General features: G+C 27.4%; 2 protein-coding genes across 3 annotated transcripts in view; one reads left to right on the forward strand and one right to left on the reverse strand.

The window, feature by feature from the left end:
- Positions 1-340: 340 nt before the first annotated feature.
- LOC107445051 (WD repeat-containing protein 43) lies at positions 341-20,217 on the reverse strand. 2 transcript variants are annotated; one of them, XM_043049934.2, is made up of 15 exons: positions 19,935-20,217; positions 17,889-17,996; positions 15,620-15,741; positions 14,573-14,690; positions 13,128-13,243; positions 10,987-11,086; positions 10,799-10,863; positions 10,188-10,362; positions 9,914-9,997; positions 8,246-8,470; positions 7,108-7,224; positions 6,820-6,938; positions 4,518-4,584; positions 1,270-1,386; positions 341-479 (listed from the first exon to the last, which is right to left on the reverse strand). In XM_043049934.2, the coding sequence occupies exons 1-15, from the start codon at positions 20,115-20,117 to the stop codon at positions 411-413; spliced, it is 1,785 nt and encodes a 594-aa protein (XP_042905868.1). In that variant the 5' UTR covers positions 20,118-20,217; the 3' UTR covers positions 341-410. The 2 variants fall into 2 exon arrangements, with proteins under 2 accessions (XP_042905868.1, XP_042905870.1); XM_043049936.2 differs by lacking the exon at positions 1,270-1,386.
- A 181-nt stretch (positions 20,218-20,398) lies between these two features.
- The window catches only part of LOC107445052 (uncharacterized), a 16,675-nt gene continuing 13,094 nt past the window's right edge, over positions 20,399-23,979 (forward strand). The window contains exon 1 of the mRNA XM_016059367.4: positions 20,399-20,639. The gene's annotated coding sequence lies outside the window, so the exon portion shown is untranslated. The remainder of the gene's footprint in view (positions 20,640-23,979) is intronic.

Below are 23,979 nucleotides of genomic sequence, written 5' to 3' on the forward strand. Positions count from 1 at the left end.
TATATTTGAAACACATATGTTAGATAAAGTTAAATTTTAATAATAATAATCATTGTCTAACTGCATTGAGATCACTGAAAAATTTGGATTTATGTAGATAATGCTGCAGATGTTTGTCTTAAATTCTGCAACCAGCATTATAATTACCAAACATTGAATTATTGCCCCGTAATTATGCAAGCATGGAAAGAAACAAGAGCATAGTTAGTCTTTTAAGCTATATAACTATATAGCTTAAAACTTTATAAGCTAATATATATATATAACTAATATTCATTATTAGTGTTTGAGGAAATATGTTTTTTAAGTAAGAGTTAAGTTTCCAACTAAATGATCAACATTTAAACAAATATTGAAAATTTTATTTATAAACATATATTATAAACAATAATTAAAAGAAAACAAGATTTTTAAGAATCAACAAGCTCTTCTATATCATTTTCACTGGAACTACTTTCGCTGCTTTCTGATGAAGTGTTCTGTAAGAAAATAGTATCACAATAAATACCACAGTAAAAAAAAGGAGAGAGAGAGAAAACTATATTTTCGCTGTAATTTGACAGACAAAATAAACATTTACAACGCAAAAACGTTAATAAGTTTATCTTTAACACCACCATAAGTTTATCCTTAGTAATGAGATGTATTAAGAAAAAAAAATTCAAGAGCAAAAATTTTGAATTTCTTTTTTATAAGATGGCTGAAAGTCTTAAACCATGTTAACAACTTGAAAAATTTGGAACAATTGAATTATGTGATTTTTACTAGTATTGTTAATTAAAATAAAAGTGACATCAAAAGTCCAAATCTTTACCTTTTTAAAATTTATCATTTAAAAACATGCATTGTATATGTCAGAATTGACATACTTTAAATACAAAAAAAAAAAAAAAAATCAGGACAAAAACAAAAGAACTATTTTGTATCAGTCAATCAAAGAATATACTTTGTATCAGTCAATCAGGACAGCCACAAATGCTGAATAAAACTTACATCTTTTGAGAGTTAATTATTTATTGACACCCATTTATTCGAATAGTAGCCATAATAACAAACAGAACATCTTTTAGTCATGTAACTTGATTAAATAGTTTGTGCATATCAAAAGCATTTATGTACAGCTTTTTTTTTTAAATAAATAAATTCCTAAATTTTATTTAACTAGTGATACATTTCACTAGGAAAACCAATAGAATAAATATTATAAAAAAATTTTATTTCTCAAAATTAGAATATTTAATACAAATATATAACGAAAACCTTTCTTACCCTTTTATGAACTTGCAGTAATCCTCTTAGCAGTCTCATTTTTGATAGTGTGTGGGTGATATATCTGACATCAATAAGTTCACTTACTTTATTTAATACAAATTTATGATCTTCATGCTGAAAATAAAAGTATAATGCATTAAATACCAGTAGAGTTAACAAAATAAGATTTCTTATCAAAGAATTTAGTTAAAATTAAATCTTTCTTTCCTTTTAATCTTCAGATCACATTTTGTACAATATTTTTGAAACTCCCATNTTTTGAAACCCCCCCCCCCCCCAATCACTAGATCCTTTGCTGCTTTAGGAAGTTAGAAAATTTTAAGTTGGTGATATTGCTCGAGAAGTTTGACATCGCAGAAGACTTAAAAAATTACAAAAAAGAGTTAAGGTACCTTCTGACGACATTCATTTTAGGTACCTCACTTTGCAAATTCACATTCAGTTCCATAAATAATTGCTAAGCTTCAAGAAAAAATAAATACAGTTTTGCGAGGGGAGACAGAAGTTCCCTCCTAATGTTTCAGAAACTTTCCTTTGAAGCATCCTGAGATGAACTAAAAAAAAAAAAAAACCTCAAAATCAGTATCCCTCTGATTACTTAATTTGTTAACAGCTTTCAAGATTTAGAGCCAGCGAGTGGACACAAGTTTTAAAAACTTAAGAGGAACTTACATCACATACTTATCACGTCCTTGGAATATTTCCACAATTTTTCAAAGTTTCCATATGTATCTTGGAAGTTCGTCATCATGAATTAAAACAATATCACTTACCTTAGAACTATTACCTTTATCTCGATTGGCATAATTAACAGCTATTCAATTTAAGAGATAGTCCCTTTACCATTTCTCCCAAAATTGATTAATAATAATTATATAATTGATTTTATATATATTGATTTGAAATTTTTTAATGAACATTTTTTGTCAATCATATAGTCAATACCCTATAATTTAACTGATGGAAAACTTATTGTCTTTCAAGCAGCATGTGAAACGGTGGTCGAGGAAAAGTTCCCAACATTGGAGAAATAAAATAACGGAGATTTTACGAGCGACATTTTTTAGGATACGAGTGAAGTTTTGATACATCATACATAATCATTTAAGTCAAAAAGAGGCACTCAAAATTGGAAATAATATAAGTACTTACATTTATCAAAATAAAAAATTTGTATGCATATAAATCTTAATCTAAAGATTTTTTTGAAACCATTATTTATAATTACTTAAAGTATGATTAGGAATAAGAGAAGTATTTTTGCCATCAATGGATATTTTATCACCATTTTTTTCTTCTTTTTTTTTAAAATTTCTTAAACAAACATGAAGAAATTTGAGAATATACAAGTACACAGGACATAGTCGTAAAAGACAGGAGACTTGGCAGGTATGAGTTTCTGGCAAGTCTGTAGTCACATAAGAAAAGGTTCTCGAGTTGATCACAGCTTCATTTTCAAACAGAACTATTCCCAGTACTTCACTTGATATGAAATGACAAAACGCAAGTAAAAAGGCTTCAGTTGTTACACTGGAAACTAATTCCAGGTGTAACGTTTGTGTTACTGCACAGGTACATAGCATGATGTAAAACTTACTGTTCGATTTACAAGTAAGGGTCCAACAAAACCAATGCATGTAACTGAAAATTGTCATATTCTGTCTTTTGGAAGAGAAGCCATAATTTCACTTCCTGATTGATGGAAAATTAAATCTTCTACATAAGATGCAACTTCATAGTATTGACTTAGTAAAATGCCTACCTTTCGGAGTCAGTTAAAGTAGATAATATAAGCCTATCTGTATATAAGCTGAGAGTATACTTTTATTTCTCTTGAAAACTTAAGCAAAGTTCAAATTGCATATATAAGCTACTATACAAAATCTTTTGTGTTTTTACAAGAAAGAACAGTTAAAGAAAACCATATTAAAAAAAATATTTCTTTTCCATTGTCATTTTTATGTGTTTTTACATGGTTTTTGGAAACATTTTGGAAACTTTACATACAAAAACCATTTTTGATTGCCATTTTTATGTGGTATCTTGCCAAGCTGAAGGGTCCAAATGTATGGTGACTGTTCCCACTACAGCTTTCTAAAATTTTTTGCTTCCATCCGGAATCATACAGTACTTAAACGTTTAAGTGTCACAAAATTATTTTTCTTAAAAAATTTTTTTTAGGTAACTTTATTCTTGATGAAAAGAAATAAATTCATAAAACATGGCAGTCCTGATACAACTTTTAAATCTTTTTATCCATATTTAATTCAATACTATTCGTTTCCATAATCTTGATACATAAATTTTCTCAAAATATATATTCACTGCAATGCACTTAGTAGCTGTTTTTAGTGCCAACATTATTTTGCATTGAATGCTTTAAATGCATTCCTGTTCATTAAATTACCAAAAGAAAGAATTAGAGGGAGAAAAAAAAGCTGTACAATATCATAAGAAAAAAACTAATCATGGAAATTTACACACAATAACCCCTTAACTGCCGCGGGCGTATATATACGCTTTCCCGAAGTGCAATGATCTGCATTGTGCTGCTATAAATAGAACTACACCCCCTACTTCAGAATGCATTAAAATGACCTTGAAAGTGTTTGCTTTGCGAATGTATTACTAATTTCGGAAGAGGGGGAATAGGAAAAGGATGGTATGGAAAAGTGATATCGTATTAATCGCTTGTGTGTATTTATTTGCGTAAGGTCGGGTTTATTCTTTTTTCGCTTTCGTTTCCTGTATGTATTTGGTGCTTTTATTCCTTCCATCATCTTCACAGAAAAATGCATCGCGAAAATGTGCTGTTTGTTCAAGAAAAAAAAAAAAACGCTGTGAATCCCGCTATCAGTACGATGAATGTGATGTTGGTTTATGTGTTCAACCATTCTTCAGGATTTATCATACAACAGCTAAGTTTTAACATCTTTTATATTGTATTTTTATTATTTAATTTAAATTTTGTATTTTCTTTCTTTTCTTGTAAAAGTAAACTGTTTTTAAATTGTAAAGCGTGAATCATTCTCCCCCCCCCCACCAAAACACTGTGTAAGAAAGCGCACTTGAGCGAAAAACGGTGGCACTGGGGAGTGAATCACGTTAATTTTACTCGGCAGTTAAGGGGTTAAAAAAATCAATGGGTAGAAGAATGTATATGTAATCCATTATAAATTTATTTTGAATTAAAAAAAAGAATTCAAAATTATAAATATATATTATGTAAATATTCAGAAACTTACAGTTATTAAATATGGTAAGTGATATGATAGTATTTCTTTTAACCAATGTCTCAAACTGGAATCATACCTAAAATAAACAACATATCAATTAGTCTAGATAACAGTCTTGATGTGAGCTTTAAGCACAATGGTGTTTATAGGGTAGGTATTAATTTAAAGAGAAGTCATTCGCACAATTCGGGATAAAAACAAGATAAAAGCACTGACATAGAGCGAAGACAAAGGATCAAAAGATACAAGAATAAGAAACAAAACTGTTAAAGGAGAAGAATATCTAAAATTTTAGCAAGAAGTGTATGTTGTGAGCATATATATTCATTGATTGCAATCATTATGAATTCTAATTATAATTTTCAGGTATTAAAAACAGATAGATTTTTTATTTAATTTTATTTCAAGAAATCACAATTGTTACAATTTTAAGTATGAATGAATAAAAATATGCAAAATTACAATTCATATTATTTAAAAAAATATTTAATACCTACGTAGTTAAATTGTTGATAGAAATCTTAATTTTTTATTCAGATTAGGATCATTCTTGAGTGATGAAAAGTAATAACTTCATAAAATGTATCATCATAAATGTTAATTTTTTATTTGTATGAGCCAGGGGTGACTATGACGCAAAGTGAAAGCCTTATTGGATTTTTAAATCCCGTGAATATGAATCGCAATGTACAATTTTTAAATTACTTGAATGCAATTCGCAAATGTGTAATTTCTAAATCAAGAAAATGTGAAAATTGATGTTTGCAAAATGTGAAAATTGCATGAATGTGAAGTGCCATATTAACGGATCTTGGTGTAATTTTCAACAATAAACCAAAAAAAAAAAAAAAAAAAANAAAAAAAAAAAAAAAAAAAAAAAAAAAAAAAAAAAAAAAAAAAGAAAGAAAGAAAAATGGCAGAAGAATTACTTTTATGAAAAGGTCTAGTTAACACAATTTTAAGAATTTAAATTATAGATTGCAGAGCTCATAATTCTTACTTTAAATCATAACTCTTAATTTAAATTTTAGATTGAGTTGAAATTGAGAACAAGGTACACTGAATTCATGGAAAATTCACGTTTCTAGACCTGGGAGGATGATATTAAAATCCTGGAATTCCAGGTTACACCAAAAATACAATCACCCCTGATGAGCCTCTAATTTAATTAAGACAAATTATAATGTTACAGACACAACTAACGATTTTGCCTCACCTATAAAATTAATAGCAATAAGAAATGAAAGAGGGCAAAGTAACTAGCCACAAATGATAGTTAAGGTTTCAACTCCAGAAATAACAAAAGGGGTGTTAAAGAGTGGTATGAAAACTAGTAAAAAACTAGTTAGTATTATTTTACTAGCTTTAAGACTAGTTAAACGTGCAGTTAGTGTACATCAGAAATTAAGAAAAGCTGGCTCTGCCAAGAGAAACTTAGAATTTTTTTTTTTAAAATTAATGATGTCTAACTAACAAATTTCTTTTCTTTCTTGTCCTTAAAGTTTGAGGATGTTTAGCTTCAACAATAATAAGGATGATTTATTTATTTAGTGTTCAGTTTGTAATAATTAAATAATAATCTTAAATATTTTAGCTACTTTGTAATATTTAGCTTAAAAAAAGTCAGATTTAAACCAAATAGATATAATTTTTTTAAATTTCTTTGTTTCTTTTAAATGTTTTTTTTTTTTTCAAATCCTAAATGTAATTATCTGAAATAAACATATATCTGAGTCAAAAGTTAACCCTAATAAAAAAAATACCCTAATAGAAAATAAAACACACACACACAACCCAAGTTACTAGAAAAGAATATTTTTTCCCCTTCCTTTTAAATAGCAACAAAATGCAATAATCAACAATTATTATTCAAATGAAAATAGGATATACTTTCTGCAACATTTTAATAAAGCTAATCAACATAAATTAAGTTTTAGATTTTTTCAATTAAATTCATTCAAGCCTGCTGTTCAGCAACTGACCTTGACTTCTGGGAATAATTTCATATTTTGAAAAATTCTGGTAATTTAGTAAATTATCTTTCTAGCATCCTATACCTCCTAATGTTTGAAAATACATTTTAATTAACAACTTTAATTTCCTTGTCTTCTTTCTGTTTTTTGTTGATAATATTCAAGCATATTCTTCTTATATTAGTAAACACACTATCAAACATATGTTTGATTCCCGTTTTTTTTCTTCCTTCCGATGTCATTCTGTGCCATGACACAAATAGTTTAGCTTTATTTAACAAGTAATTGATGAATAAAAATAATAATTGGATTCAAGAAAATAATTAAAAAATTTATACCTTTTATCTTGAAGTTTTAATCTTTCATATAATTCTAAGAGAATTATATTTAACCTTGGCAGGGGTAGATTTTTGACTGCAGCCTCTATCAATTCAGAATCATCACACTTTAGCACCGACTAGGGATAGAAATTAAATAACTTCAAAATAATAAATGGCAACACAAAGCAAACGATTAATGCAAATATTTATTATAAAAACAACAACAAAAAATAGAGAGTAAATAAATTTTTACATAGAATGCAAATATTTTCTATACATTCACAAACTAAAAAGAAAACTTCTTACGTTTATTATAGATGAATTTTTTTCATCTATACCTCTTAAGAGGGTATCTATAACTTCAGATGGATCTGTTGAGATAACAATATCTTCGATGTCTGATTCAGGAGTTTTTGGTCTTTCCTATAATACAAAATGTGTAAATATAATATTATTGATATCAATTTTAAAAGATGTCAGCAATATTGTCAAAGTTCTTTAAGTATTGAATTTTAGTAAGGATTTAAAATCTGTCAAGTAAATCACACAAACTAGTGTAAGTATGAAGTTTGGTCGTTTCAGCATAGTAGGCAGTAAGAGTAATAAAATAATTTTCCTCTCACTCATGAGATAACATAGAAAATTTATTAAAATGCTTAATTATGTGCTGTACAATTTCCTCAAGCACCTCTCTACAACTCAAGTATGGTGAATATATATGTATAAATATATTTATATATGTATAAATATATATATCAGGGGTCAGTCCAGACATTTTGTAAAAGGCCTGGTTTTTGTAAAATTGTGAAAAAATTGTTTGAAAAATTGGAAAACAGCAATTGCTGCTTCTAAATTAGACATGCAACATACAAATATTTGGTATTTAGCATATATGCCGAATATTCATTTGGGACGAATAATGGAAGAAGTGTCTGCCGCAGACAAAACTTAATTCGTTTACGTTCATCTTTCTCCCCCCCCCCCTGGGAAAGGTTTATTCGATTAACAAAACAATAATGAAGATAAACAAATTTGTGAAGAGTATGATTAAAAGAAAAATCATTTTGTGAAAGGTTCGTTTTCATGAAAAGTTATTTTGTGAAGGGTCCGTTAAGGGACCCAAATATCTTCTAAACAGACCCCTGTATATAATCCAATAATTAGCATAACAGTCAGTAGCACCATAGACCCATTTATGCTTAAAATTTCTGCAGTCATTTTAAAAGGATTAAAAATAAATCCAAATAAATTTATAATGTATAACTAACTATTCAACACTACCTAAATCATTACTTAAGACAACCTAACAAAATAAATAATAACTACAGTGTTCCTAATAGATACAGAAATAATGGATTTAATAATGCCATATATTATATAAATTACTCTCAAATTGTAAAGCTAAAAACAATAAATAAAATAGGTAAGTCTTTTTTCTTTTTACCAGTTTTTTGGAAAGTTTTTCTTTCTTTTTCACTGTTGGGGAAGAATTTAATAATCTGTTATCCTGGTACACTTTATTTACAGTTGTGTTGGAGTCATTTGAAGAAGATTCTGTTGTAGCATTCATTTGTACCACTTTTCTTCTTTTAGGACTGTTACAAGATGCACCAATAAAAGATTGACCATTTGTCATTGAATTTTCTTGCCATTTTTTGCAAAGTTTCACCTAAAAAAGAAAAACAAGAGCCCATTTTTAATAATTCATTTCTATTTCAATATTTAACTACAGATTCAAAATTGAGATATTTTATTTTAATAAAAAATGTCAAAAGTTGCCGGTTAAGATGATAAGCAATACTAAATTTTATAAATGTTTTTATTGTAGACAAACAAAACAGTATATTAAACATACTTAATATACTTCTTGTGTATAAAAATGTGTTCGAATTTGTCTTTAGGCTACTGTTTTTTAGTTTCGTTTTTATTCATTTTTTAATGCATACTTTAAAATTTCTGTTCCACTCTTAGCCACTGCAGTATTTTGGTTTTGCTTTTCACCTTTGTTTATTTTCCATATTTTGCTAGTGGCAACCATGATTTTTGTTAAAATTCACTTTTATTGAGTCTTGTAGATAGACACCTACTTTTTTGAGCTTGAAACAAATAGACCTTCATATTTTTTTGAAGAAGTTTTTATAATATTATATAGATTAAATAATTGATCAGCCAAAGTTTATTACTATAGTTAATTACTATAATGTGGTGGAGAAGTATATACACAATATGTAGCAAACTGTATAAAAATTTAAAGGAAATCTGAAAGAATCTGTTATTAAATTACTTTTTAAAAGTTTTATGCATTTTCTGAATAAGAAATACATCTATTTAAAGGATGCAATGCTTGGTTTTAATAGTGTACCCTTTAAAGAAGTGTTACTGTGTTTTAAATGGACTAATCTGCATTATGAACATAGGGTAGATAAGAAGAAAAACTTTTACTCACTATTATTTTTGGAAAAACATTACCACATATTGAGTTTTTAAAGGCAACTGATACAAAAATTTTGGTTTCAATTCTTTTTTATATTTTCTGATTCAATTATTAATATTTTATTTATTATTTTTTCTTATCATAAAATGCTTCCTTTTCTTTCACATCAATTAAACAGAGACTTATACTTTCATTTAAGATTCCTAGTAGAATCGCTGATAAAGGTAAAAAAAAGGTACGAAACAGTTAAACACCTGTTACTTTTTTATGTGAAAGACGGCTAAGTTTATTGTCAATATAACCATACTATATATATAGACAAAAAAACAAACAACAAAATTCTCCCGCCAAAAAGGTAATAGGGTTTCTTTAAATAAGACTTAAGCAGCACACTTCATTTTTCTTAATTATCAACTTCGTCACTTTTTGCTGTACATCCATGATGTATCTAATTTTGGTATAAATTGATATATTTGAGCTGTTTTAACACAATGAATCTTAGCAAATTCCAAGATTGCCTACTTAAAAAAAAAAAATATTTTGTTTATCTCTGTTAGTGATAAAACTAATGCAGCCAATAAAATATAGTTAACAAATATCAAATCTGTTCAAATAATAACAGATATAAAAAAATATTGGAAAAATAAAAAAAAATAAATAAAAGACAGACTTGCTTACTTTGGGTACAAAGAAGTCATATACTTTTTCTTGTAATTTTCTCTCTCTAGCTAATGTTAACTTTTTGGGATAATCATATATATTCTGCAAAGAAAAGAACATGCATTGAAATAACATTACTCAGATTACTCCATTTAACAAATAATAATAAGTGTGAAACTTTATGAGTAACACAAAAAAACAAAAAAAAAGTGAATTGAAATTTGGAGGAATGTTGGTATGATTTTCCATTACAAAAAAATTTATATAACTTTATTTTCTTCAGAAAACTTACCACTGATTCAAATATGGGACAATCATCATCTCCATATGCAATTATGCAAGATTCCGCACAATGCAAAATTTTGGAAGAAAAAATAGGAACATGTGATGGGGCCATTTCACTATTGCCTTTAGTTGCTTTAGAAACAACTTCAACTGTCATTTCCGGAGTCAAATTTTTAGTTTTTCTAGAACAAAATTTATTTAAATTAGCTAACCTATAATACACAATTACTAATTTCTAATAACATGCAAGTTCTTTAAAATAATAAGTTGTAATTCATATATCTAAAACACTTTCTAACATTTACATACTAATTTAACTTTTCCTGATGTGAAATTAAACTTAACATAAGATTTGATGCAATGCAAATTAAGCTAACAGTTGTATTGTGTGAATTACGAAAACTAACATATAAAAGAGCGAAAACTGTGTTAATTGCAAAAGCTTTACATTTTTTGATAATAAGTCAACAAAATTAGAAAAAAAATTAACATACAAATTAAGTATTCCATTAAACTAGATAAAACAAATTAACTAGATAGTAGATAAAACAAATCAGAATGTATGCTGGCATTTGTATTTTTAACTTAAGTTATAATATATGAGTGCAAAACACTTACCCATTTAAAACATGTTTAAATAAAACCAGATTTCCTGTTTTTGTAACTGCAGTTAGCAAAAGGGGCTGAAATTATAAATGATGTATTAACAATTGATCATTATTACAAATATATGAATAAATTTTTTTTTTTGCCTCATACATAAACTGCAAATAAAGGAACAAATAAAAAAAAATAACCATACTTACATTATCTTTAGAAAAAGTTTGACTCCCATCTATGCTTTGTGGCTCACTATTTACAACAAAAGAAGCTACAGCTTTTTGGCAATTTTTTTCATTTAATGACCTATGACAGAAAGTTTTAAAATAAATATTATAAGTAGATTTGCTATTTTATTACATATAACTATTAAACACTGTGTAATTAATTCAACATTATTTAGTAAACATTGACATAATTATTGATTGTTGTCAAAAGAATCATTTATGGATGAAATCGAGATGGTTTTAAATAATGAAGTTGAGAGGGATAAAAAAAAACTGATACTCAATTGACGCTTTCTGAAAAAGTACCAAAAATGAAAATTGTATGCAATGGTCAAACTTGTATTGAAGGAATGAAACCTTTTTATCAATCCAAAAGAGACTAAATTTCCTTTAAAAATACTAAATGATTTTGAAATGTACCATAAAGATAAGGTAAGCCGCAGCCACTCATAAACAAACTTCTATCGCATCAACTATATAAGTATAAAACAAAGAAATGTATATACATTACTATATTAATTTTTTACTGTAAATATTATAACTTTTCGAAATTTAAATAAATATTAAAGTAAATAGTTATTATAAATTTCAGTTCTATATTAATAACAATTATTCTAAAAAGAATTTTTGGCATTAGCCTTCAGTATTAGTGTACCAATCTCATAATCGAACAACTTTTTCAGTCTCAAGAATGTCCACTTATTTGAGGTTTCACGGTATGTGCGTGTGTATGTGTATATATATTAGTCGTTGCCATAGACAAATGTTCTGGAAGGCAGGAAAACGGGCAGATGACCAGAAACTTTATAAAGGTATTTTTAAACGTTCGCAGAACTTCAAATCTCACCCTGAAATCATTGTGCTTGTGTTTTTATCTTAGGGAAAATGACACAAATTTGTCCCTATGATATGTTATGCACTGCTGCCAACATGGATAGGAAAATATATAATGAAATATACATTTCATGATAATTGTTGCATGATGTACGAAATATTTTACACACAGGGAAATTTTAGGGATTTTTATAGTCATCAAAATAGAAAAATTGCAATATTTTCCAGTTATGATTGACATTAAATAAACTTGAACTGTTATGTATTATGTTTACTCATACAGTAAAGAACCATTTATCCAGAAAACAGGGGGACATTTTGCTCGGTTCTTCCGCCATTTTGAACTAGAACAATTGAGGAAAAAAGCGGAAATTTAACTCAACCTTGAAGTTGAGTAGATGACCGTTTGCTGAAACTTCAATATTTCTTCCACGACCTTGAAGATCTTCAGAGAGAGGGGGCAGGGAAAGGACAAATATTTTATTTCCTCCTATGTCTGAAAGAATTGTTGTCCTTCAGATAAGCAGCAGTCTAATGATATTGGATCTTTCGGAAAGTGTGTGTTGATTCACGTTGATAGTACTAGATAATATATGTATCAGCAGAGACTTTCGGAACAATCCAATAAGTTTTTTTTTTTTTTGGTACTTATAATTTTTCAGCACATGTTTTTTTTAAATATATTTTTATAATATTTATTATGATGTTCAAATTTGAGTTATCACTTTTTGAGCTGTTCAAGGAATATTTTAAAATTGATTAATAGGATGAGCGAGTTTAACTGAGAAACTATTTTTAATTTAATTCTCTTTGATAAAAAAAAATAGAAATAATAAAATAAAATAAAAGATTTAATTATAAAACTAAAAACTTTTTTTTAATTTTAGATTTTTGAAAAATTCCCCTTCTTTTTGCTATAGATTTATTTTTTTAGTGGAAAATAGTGTCTCTTTAGTTTCTAGTGCCCTGCCCTTTTAAAGGTTTAGAAGGAACACTGCATAGTACATTAAATCATTGACTATCAAATATACAAAAGTTAGTTATTTTTCTTAACTACTGATACAATCTGACCTTAAAATAATGTTTATTTTCCCCTTAATGAAGCTTTAAACAAGAAAATAACTGGATGGCAAAACTTTCTCTCTTTTTTTTTTATCTATACAAATCTGCTAATCTTTTTTTTTATTTTATACAAATACACAAGAAGTTAATGCAAACATTAGAATTAATGATACAAGTTAATAACAATTTCAAAGACATGATTATTTAATAATAAAATAAATTACCAAGCACTGATTTTAGGTGTACCCATTGATGCAGACAAAAAGTATGAGCCAGAAGAAATGTCTAAGGAGTTCACTACTTTTAAAATAGTAATCGGAGCTTCTAGGCAATGAAATTTCTGAAAAGATATTTTTTATATAAAAAAAGATAAAAATTAAATTTACAAGCTCAAAAAATTTGTTTAAAAGTCATTTGAAAGAGTACATTAGGTTGAATTAAATTAAAACTTAACAGAAATAACTAAAATCCAACATATTTTTTTCTACAAAAAATTAGGATCTTATATGTTTCAATGGCATGAATACATAGCTTTTAAGATTAAACTTTTATTACCTGTCTTTTATTTATTTTTTTATTATTTTTTTTTTAAAACAAAAAGTGTGATTTCAAATCGCTTTTTTTCCCCTAGAACTATTAAAGGATAAATTACCTCTATAATACTTAGAAAAAAAAGTATGCAATTCAATAAATGCACATATAATTATTAACTCTACTTTTAATTGTAGATACTGAACTAATTTCAAGACAGAAAACCAGTTTTTCTTTTCAATGCTATTCAGTAGAAATATAACTAGGGAAATTTTCGTAAAATCTTTTCCAAGGAAAGTTAACGGTTTAGAACTTATTTTATTTAACAGTTTATTAATATAACACAGCAAATTTATGTGTTGAACACCATATAAAACAAATTATGGGTATTTTTGAAAACCAGAACAAAATAAGATTTTCCAAGTTTTCCCTGTGGAGTGGGAACCCTGATACTGCATGCATGCAATACAAAGTTGTTTACCCTATTAACAGAAAATAATTCTAAAATTAAGTTTAAAAAAAAAATAAATTCAGAAAAGCATCTCATTCCCATTTATACTATTGAACGTTGCAAGCATTATGTATCTCTACCAAGTAAATAAAAATTAAGTTTCAGAAACTTTTAATTAGTGATGGTCTATTTTGTTTTCAGCATTTATTGACAAAGATTTTATCTTAAATTTCCTAATCGCATTAATTTATTTTACACTAGTACTTTTGATGAAACTTAATTCTATGTAAACTTTCAAAATTGCAGATTTATGTTTATTTAAAGGAATAAAATATCTACATTAGCAGTTTAAATCTAAATTGTAAAAAATGAGAGAAATTATTTAATTTTTTCACACTTTCTTTATTTTCATATTCAAACTAAAAAAAATTATATAAATATATATATATAAAAAAAAAGGTTTTTGTTTTGTTTAAAAACCATTTGGTTTAAACTACTGTTACTACTGAGCAAAGCGTCAGAGAAAACATTAAATTAGTCTTGTAATAAGTGAATTTAAATCATTTATAATAAGCATTGTTTTATGAAAATTTAAATAAATAAATTTTTTTTCAGTCATAAAAAACTAAAACATCAATAATTTACAAAAAGTATTCAAAGATTGAAAAATAAATATAAGTCTAATACCTTTATAACACTTTTATCTTTTATATTCCACCAAATAATAGATGTGCTTCCAGTAAGCAAATTATTACTATCTATAACAGATACAGAATAGATTTCTTCATCATCTGCAGTCCACTGTCTGTACGAAAATTGATATTTTTACACATGATAATTAAGAAACAAATTATAAGATTATTGTTGCAATAAGTACAGATAATTAAAATACAAATTGATTCATCAAAAGGATCTTTTCAACCAGCTATTCAGTCAAAAAGAGTAAAAAGATTCTTAAAGACACTATCAGTCAATACCTAAAAATGATATTTCCTTTTCCTATTACAAGGCTTTAAATTTAATAACTTACCAATTTTTTAAAAATAGTAATTAATGAAAAACAGCAATAAAATATTAATGTTTAAAAATTTTTAAAAAAGAAAAACAATATGACAGCACAAAATTGCAGTTAATTACTGTATAAGAAAGCATTACTCTTTCTCACTGACTTTTGAACTTTTTGTTGATTTTTTCCCATTTTAATTATGACACATGAATTTTAGTTTGAAACAATTAAAGTTTTCATTTATAAGTTTATTTTCCCACCTTAATTTCATAGAATTATTTGCTTTACAATCACTCATTCTTTCATAGCTTTCATTGAAGATAACCCTTGATAAAAATAATTAAAAGAAAGAGAGAGAAAAAAATATTAAATAAGTCATAACATTTTTAATGAAAGAGATAAATTTTATCTCCCAAAACAAAAATAGGCCACAGAGGAAATATTTTCTTTCTACTGTCCAAGCGTTTAGACGAGAAATGACAGGAGATATGCAAAAGATTAACAGAATCACATCTACATTCTTATCTGCAAGCTCATAACATTTCAGACACATACAGAAATCTCATTTTATCATATACGATTAAATTTAAAAAGGAGAAAATGTATTGTGTAAAATAGAAAGAAAAGAAAAAACAATAATCTAAGTAAAAGAATTTATAACACTAACATTCTTATATCTCTTGTGTTCAAATTTAAAAAAATTTTAAATTCAACAAAAAACAACTTACTGATTTATCTTTCCAGAAATGGTGTCCCAAATAACGACAGACTTATCACTCGAACAACTAAATAAGCTACTTGTTTCACAGTGTAGACTTAAGTCATTGACATCACAGCTATGGCCCCCATTCTTTGCAAAAAATATCAAAATTATTAAAATTTAATGATCAATTCCACCATTTATGATATTTGCAGACTTAAGATTATAATTCCGTTAAAAAATTCAAGGAGTTCTAAAACTTTTTGTGAAAATAAGCCTTGGTATCATTTATACTCTCTTCAATTTTCAGAAATTTGAAATTTTTTTTAAAATTAAAAACTAGCTGCTATGATTATAACATATGGGGTTACGCTTCATAGAGCCAGTTTTAAATTTTTGAACTAACGAAGAATACTAAAAATTGGAGTAAGTGAAAATGACACCAAAATTTATTTTAACAAAAATTAATAGAGCTCTGCTTGATTTTTTCTTACATACATTTAGAGTATGTAAATATAACATTCCTAAATGGTGGAAATGTCCTAATATAAGAATATATATTAAAAAAAAGTGGCTAAAATGAAAAGGTGAAGCAAGAATACATGAAGTTACAAAGAGTTGCAAATTATACAAAATAACCAGGACATTAAACTAAGATTTACAGCCAATACTAGTATAACAGTATCACAAAAACTTTTGACAGATGCTTAGACACCTGAATTATACTACTGTTGCAAGGAATGGCCCACCTTACCTTCATACCAGGAGCATCTTGAAGCAACCTATTTTTGCATTAGTCTAGCAAAATTTTTGAGCATTACTTAAAGCGAAATTGATTGTAAATGTATTGAAAAACAATTCTAACTAAATATATAAAAAGATCTTCATTTACTATCTTTGTATAACATGTATAATTCGTAACCTCTTTCAATGTAACTGCCTAATGTTTGCAATCCTCTACTCTTAAAAGATTTCATAATTTGTTTTGCATACTTCATTTGTTTCTTCATTTTAAGTTTTTTGTAGGTCCTGCATATACAGAATACAGACAAAACTAACATGACAATAGAGTTCTAAGAAAGGGAGAAAAATTGCATCAACCATATTATAGTAATAATGTAGTGGTGGACCTCAGTAGTCAGTGTCCGGTAGACTCTAATGACTTAGTAGTAATTTTTTCTTCAAACCTTATGAATCGGTGACCAATATCGATAGGTCCTTTTAATTTATGTTTGTAAACATTTTTGTTGCTTGGATGAAATTTTATTCTTAAAAAAAAAATCATGTTAGCATGCATGGAATATCAGCATAACTATTCTGGAGCAGGAAAAAAATATTTTGGAGCAAGTAAATTTGTCGTTTGAAACAAAATGACATTTTCATGCATATATATCTGCATTTTATATCATATTTAACAGAGCTCTTCAAAAGATTACTGCCAGCTAATGTTAAAATAATTCAAGATGAAATGATGGATCACTTGTAATTTTACATATACAGTACAGAACCCGTTATCCGGAAATCAGAAAATCGGAAAACCAGAACGAAATTCGATAAATTTTCCCGCCATTTTTTTTTAAAAATGTTTTTTTTCCTCATAAGATATTAGGATTTTACTTTCTTTTTTGAAAGATGTTAACCTTACCATCATTTTGGAAATAATCACGTTTTTTCTTCTTTTTAAGATTATTTCCAAATAATTTCTTCTTTTTAGTTGGATTAAACAATAAAAAAAAAAACTGCTTTTTGTAGCGTTTCAGAAAACCGGAAAAATCAGTTATCTGGAATAGCGATGGTTCCGATCGTTCCGGATAATCGGTTCCCTACTGTATGTTTATGTACTTTGTTTTTATAATAGATTATAACTATCCTTACACCAAAATTTGAAGTATTTGACAATAATCAACTGATCATTCAGCATAGAAAGTATTCAATTTTAACACCTTTCATCTTCTTTGAGTTTTATTCACATCACCTGGCTCAACAACTTAGCAGCCAAATGCTCACTTTAGACTGTTGAGCAATTCAACAGTCAAATCGCATTGGCTATTAAGTCAACAGTGAGCAATCGCTATTAAGCCATTCAATGTAGAAAGTAATATTTCCCACAAACAAGAATACAATTTTAATAACTTTCATGTTTTCTAAGTCTTATTCACATTACTTAAGCCTGTTGATCCATAAAAAAAATTGTCATATTTCAAATCTTGTTTAAAAAATGCTTGGGTATTAAACCAAATTTCTTACAAATGCATAATGTTTATCATAAAATATATACATAATAGATTATAACTTACAAAATGGTTATATAATTTTCCAACACTATAATCATACACATAAATATGTCCTATTTTTGTTCCAATCAATATGAACTGCTTTTCTGTATTATCACCTTCATTTTCAACCTATTTTAAAGAATAAAAACAATTAATACATCAATTATTTTTATATTAAAAATCTGCAAATAAATTTTTATTCCCGACAGAAAATTATACATGCAATTTGTGACAATCATTAACAATTACTTCAACCTCTATTCAATGTGCTACATTTCAAATACGTGAAACATTGTTAAATAGATAGAACTTATCAGGGCTCTAAATTTGAAGTTATAAGAAATCGTAACATTTACAAGACTTTGGCTAGTAAAAATTTAATAATTTGGAAAAAGCATTCACTCTTCAGAAAATCATTGAAATTCAGGTTAGGCAAAATCAAAGGAAAATTTCCATATTGGTACCTATGGCAAAAACTAACAATTTTTGAGCAGTGGCCTACAAGAAAAACATCTAAGGTTAACAACTCAAAGGGGGGAAAATTTTCATAATCTGATCTGTGGCAGAAGTATCAATGGATCTTGGCTTGCGAAAAACTAAAAAAATTATCACAGATGGAGATCAACTTAAAAAAGGTATAACTTATTACCGTCCCCAATCAAACCTGTGCATGTCTTTTTTTAAAAAAAAAATTCCATGTTTAAAACCTATTGCGATTGCAGTTAGCACAACAAATCGCAATTCGGAAATATCCTCCTCAAAGGGTATAACTCCCCCAATCCCAGGCAAATTTAAAATTTTTTTTTTTGTTTTACAAGTTTTAAATATCTTAAGCAGGAATAGATTCTGAAACAAAATATCTCCAAAATCAAGACTATCCTGTGGTCGACTTTGTATTCTATTGATAGAGCAGTGTGGCTCACCTATAAAGAAATAACCGGAAAAAATTTAGAGGATTGCAGAAGGTAAAATTAATTTCTTGGAAAGGTACATGCTAACTTGCAAGAACAACTACAGGACACCACTATTTAACTTGTGGCTATGCTCCTGAGGCGATATAATTACGTCAACCTTCATCTATCTAAAGGTACCTCTAGATCAGGGTTTCTTAACCTGTGGTTCATGAACCCCTAAGGGGTCCATGAGTTATATTTTGGGGGTCCGCTAACTACTCCTAATTTTTAAAACGCTTGGAAGCCTACCCATTGCTTGTAAAGCGTACTATGGCAGCTATAATTCCGTTTGCTACAGTATATCTGTGCGAAGCGGGATTTTCCACACTTGTGACAATAAAAATATAACATCGAAATCGATTGAATGTTGAACATGATATACACGTTGCTTTGTCGAAAACAATTCCCCAATTAAATTTATTAATTAAGGAAAAGCAGCAGCAACCTTAACATTAAGAATTTTAATTATAAAAATTTTGTTTACCATTAAAATACTAAAATTAAATGTTTTCTAATAATTGATGTTTTTTGCAATTTTTTTTTTTTCACAGGGAGGTGGTCCGTGACTTTTAAAAGGGGTCCATTACATCAAAAAGGTTAAGAAACACTGCTCTAGATGGAATCAAGATAACACGTCTTATATAGTAGGGAATCGATATTTAATAATCTTAGAGGTAGTTACGCTACACTACCAAGGGGCACTTATCACTAAATGGTTATGGCTTTGTAAGAGATCATGAGCGGAGGTCAACTAATCTCCCGTCGCCATCTATGACATGTAAGAACTCATGTACAAGCTGTAACTTTGCAATCCTGTATACAGAATCAAATGTGGACTTTACAGTCTGCTTGGAAGATTAGTATAAGGCTTTCAATAATAATCACACATATCATATCAAAATAGATTTGTTTTAACAGATATTCAAATAATAAGAAACGAAAAGTTTTGTCAAAAGACAGTATTATAATTTATGTTTCGTAAGACTTCATTAAAAAGCAAGATAGAAGATGGTGACATATTTTACATGTAGCATTGCAGAGCAATTTACATGATTTGAATAAACCCATAAGAATCTATGAAATCAAATTCATAATGCGCCGAAAAACAACTTACAGATGTAATTTGAAATGTTCCCCAATTTATAGAAGAGCAAGAGGTTTTTAAGTTCAATTTAACATCAAACTCTTGTTTAACATTATTAGTAGCCGTTTCCCAAATTGTCAGGATTTCAGCATCATTTACACAAACAAAAAGTTCTCCGCAAGGAGAAAATGCACATAATTTACGTTGAAACATCACACAATTTATTTAATTATTTAATCGGCTTGTATTCAATCGCTACAAATAAAGACAACATTGAACACGCGAGAAAACGAAAATATGGAAGAGTTTAGCTTAGATGTTTTTGTCCTACATCAGAAAGTTTTTTTTAAATTTAAAATTTTATTTTTTTAAATTTTTAATGCAATGTTTTTAAATATCTTTTAGTTCAAAAATTATTAAAAATCTCTGTTCCTTTGAATTATTAAAAACAATATTTTTCATAATTAAAATTAAGTGCATCAACAAAAACGAAACAGAACAAAAAAACAAGAGGAAGCTTGTTTCTTGTTTGGTGTTTGGATTCGGAAAAATGGCGTCTAATTGTCTATTTATGGGCAGGAAATATTTAATTAAATTTAGTTTACTCACTGAAACTGTGAGATATTAAAATCTGTATGTGATTACCTTAAAAGATATCGCTTCCAATTTATATTCGAATTAAATTATGTAAAATATAATGACATTTCTTTTTATTGTATCTGGGACACGTTGAAGGTAACCTAGTCCTCAATTTCATGCTCATTTAAATAAAAAGCAAATTCATTTAATTTTATTAAATTGGTTATGTATAAAATACTATGTATATTAGAAAATGGATGTCCAGTCTATTACATTTACTTATTATTACTTGGTGGTTAAGTATTTTTCTAGGTTATTGCGTCTGCTAAAGTAAGAGACTAAGTATTAAGGAAATTACGTATACATATATTTAAAAGTGCTTGATCGATTTCATTACAATATCATTTCAATAAATAAATTAACGTATTTGATCAAGATCTGTATGTCAAGCATTTTTAGATTTGTATTTGAGTATCATATCTACATCCAAAGAAATCTAGAATGAAAGTTGGACAGGGTACATCTTACATTTTTTTTAAAAATTTGATTATAGTATTTTCATTAACTAAATTTAGTCATTGTGACATCGATTTATAAGGTAATTGGACTTAAGTGATTAATTAATAGTGTACAAAATTATGTATAAATGTTACTGTGAAAATAATAGGAATCAATTACTATGGTTCTAGAATTTTATTTTTTGATGTATACTGTAATCTATGACACTTTTGTGTATTAATTTTTACTGCAAGTTTAATAAGGAAACCTTATTTCTTAAGATTGGATGTGACCCATTTGTGTAATATTTTTTTTTAACTTGCTAACAGGATCGAATTACCAAATTCAGCAAGGAACATTTGTGTAATGTTATCAAACTTACCCACATATTTTCTTATTGGCATCATAATGTATTCTTTTTCTTATGTTGAAAATAATATATTCTTGTTTTTCATGTAAATTTAATGAGTTGAGTTGTTAAACGTTGAAAGAGTTTTAAATTTTATCATTAAATACCTAGTGTTGTATTTTTTTATCACTTTTCTCTATCTTAAAACAATAATGAATCCTTATTTGGTTTCATAAATACACATTTGTATGAAAAATTCCATATGTTCCTATTAAACTAGAACTGCGAGATGTACCTTGAATGGCAGGGCAGGTCATTTTGACCCTAAATAGTACTCATAAAAATGTACGCAATTATTTAATTAAGAGACCTAAAACATGTTTTTTAATATTATAATCAACATTTCTAGAATACAGTTCTTATGTAATGTGTCTTATATAAAATCTTATATCAATTAACAGAAATGTCTTTTAATTCATAAGATAATTTTATTCATAAGATAATTAATTAAAAAAATGAGAAATATTAATAGAAAAATACCTGTTATTTACTTTTTTCGGTTTTTTAAACTAATTTATTGTATACAGTCTTTCGAAAATTTAGTGATACATTTTATACACTTACCACAAATGGGTGTTTTGCAATTTCAACTAATGTCTTATGTTTTATTCTCTCATTTTGAACTGTGTCATCAAACTCGTTTGCTCTAACTTATAGTTGTTCGTCGTTGCTTCGTACACTTGTGCTATTTTTTTTTTCTGTTGCAAACTTTTCTACAATTTAGCCTTATATAAATTGGCGCTTACTAATAGTTTAATAGTTATAGCTTTGTATAAAGTTATAGCTTTGTATAAAGTTATAGTTTAATAGTTATAGCTTTGTACCCAAGCATTAACAGCAGCATTATCCAAAGTGTTAAATTTAAAAAAAAATTCACTACCCTCCTACTGTTTGTCTATGATAGGTACTCTGACTGCCACAAAGTCTACGGCAGTCTGGTGCTATGGAAACAAGAAGAGGGCATTTTAGGGAGGGTAGCTTCGATGATAGCTTGTATGGGGAGTATACCAGTTTGGCTGACTCAGCCACCAGTAGGCGACTTATTTAATCTGATTCAAGAACTTTTTTAAGATTCGCATGAATATTTCTTTCTAACTTAAAATAATTCTCTCTATTCAATCGGTTGTTATTTTTAAAATACAAAGGGAAAAAAGTGAACAAATTCTGACATTAAGGTTTTTTTAATTTTACGATATTTATTATGAATGTTCATTGATTGTTAGATGGTTTAATTTCTAAACTTGCACATTTTTTAAAGCAGTTAATTGCTTTTATAACTTGAATTTTCTGGAAAAAGTGAAGAGCTTAAACTTAATAACTCTGATTTTAAAAGGAGATAAAACTTTAGTTGAAAATGAAAATAGTTCACGTTATCTGTGTTGGAGAAATATTAAATATCTTTGTTTTTATTATTAATTTTTAAATATTTACTTTTTATCTATATTTTTTTTTTTGTTGTTGCTTAAATTACGTTTTCTTATTCATATTTTATTGTAACCTGTATAGTTTTTTTCACTATTTATTAAAAACAGTTTTTATTATCTAATTTATTTATTTCTTAATAACCAATTTACTATGTATGATAAATTTATGGATGAGTTATTTATGAATAAAACATTGAGCTGCTTTAAACAATTTTATAAAATTTCCATACATATCCTATTTATCAATCGTTATTCATAGAAATAACAATTTCAATTTGTCATTATATTTGGACAAATAGTATTGATGAAAATCAGAAGAGAGCTGAAACATAAAAATGAACAATTTATTCAAGCTATTAAATTTAATAATTAATGAAAGAATTCCTGAAATTTTGAAGATGTTCTTTACTAATGCTTCTTTTGTAAAACCACGGTAGCTCTTTTAAAACCATTTGAAGGCCAGGGAAAACATCAAAGGGGTTTTTATTCAAAAGGTCTGAACGTATGTAAAAATAAATATTCATACTCCAAACAGGAGTTTGACATTTATGAATAGTACAATAAGAAGGATACTCTTTATTGTGAACTGCAGGGTGCCTGTAAGTTACTGACCACTGATGAGAAATGTGTCATCTCTTTTGTAAGCTCCATGAGAAAATCTTAATTTCAATAGAAATATATTCCTTTTGGTGCCCTGAGTCTATGCCCCTTTTTACCCATTCTTTACGCTGGCTTTTACACTAACATTAATGACAGGAATAAGCAAGGACAACAACAAAAAAATTGATTGCTTAAACATTTTGTTGCAACAGCTCTTTCAATAATTTCTCTTGTTACAAAAATATTAAGGCTCCTTTTGTTGGGAAGGGGTTTCAAGGAGTCAAGAAAAGTTTGATGAATGTGAAAGAAAAGTTCTCACATTCTAACTTTTCCTAGAAAAAAATATTGCAAATCAGCAATTTTAAATATATTATCTGTCATTGGACAGCTAAAACATTATCCGCCAAAGCTCGTTAACTTATTTTCTTTACTTACTGATTTGAATTTAAAAATCTTTCATAAGTCTCTTTTATTTCAATACATAAAGTAATATTAATTTCTTTCTTTTTTTTGAAAAAAAGAAAAGCCATGCCAGGTTGTTTTTTATATATATATATATGGATCT

This window comes from Parasteatoda tepidariorum, chromosome 9 (genome assembly GCF_043381705.1).
Source record: "Parasteatoda tepidariorum isolate YZ-2023 chromosome 9, CAS_Ptep_4.0, whole genome shotgun sequence".
NCBI classification, from domain to species: domain Eukaryota; kingdom Metazoa; phylum Arthropoda; class Arachnida; order Araneae; family Theridiidae; genus Parasteatoda; species Parasteatoda tepidariorum.

Excerpts from the sequence above, each read along its gene's own strand:
- LOC107445051 (XM_043049934.2), bottom strand. The coding sequence starts at position 20,117 with ATGTTTCAACGTAAATTATGTGCATTTTCTCCTTGCGGAGAACTTTTT. Across the intron at positions 17,997-19,934 it reads GAACATTTCAAATTACATCT|GTTGAAAATGAAGGTGATAA; the intron begins GTAAGTTGTTTT and ends TCTTTAAAATAG. Across the intron at positions 480-1,269 it reads TACTGCAAGTTCATAAAAGG|AACACTTCATCAGAAAGCAG; the intron begins GTAAGAAAGGTT and ends ATTTTCTTACAG.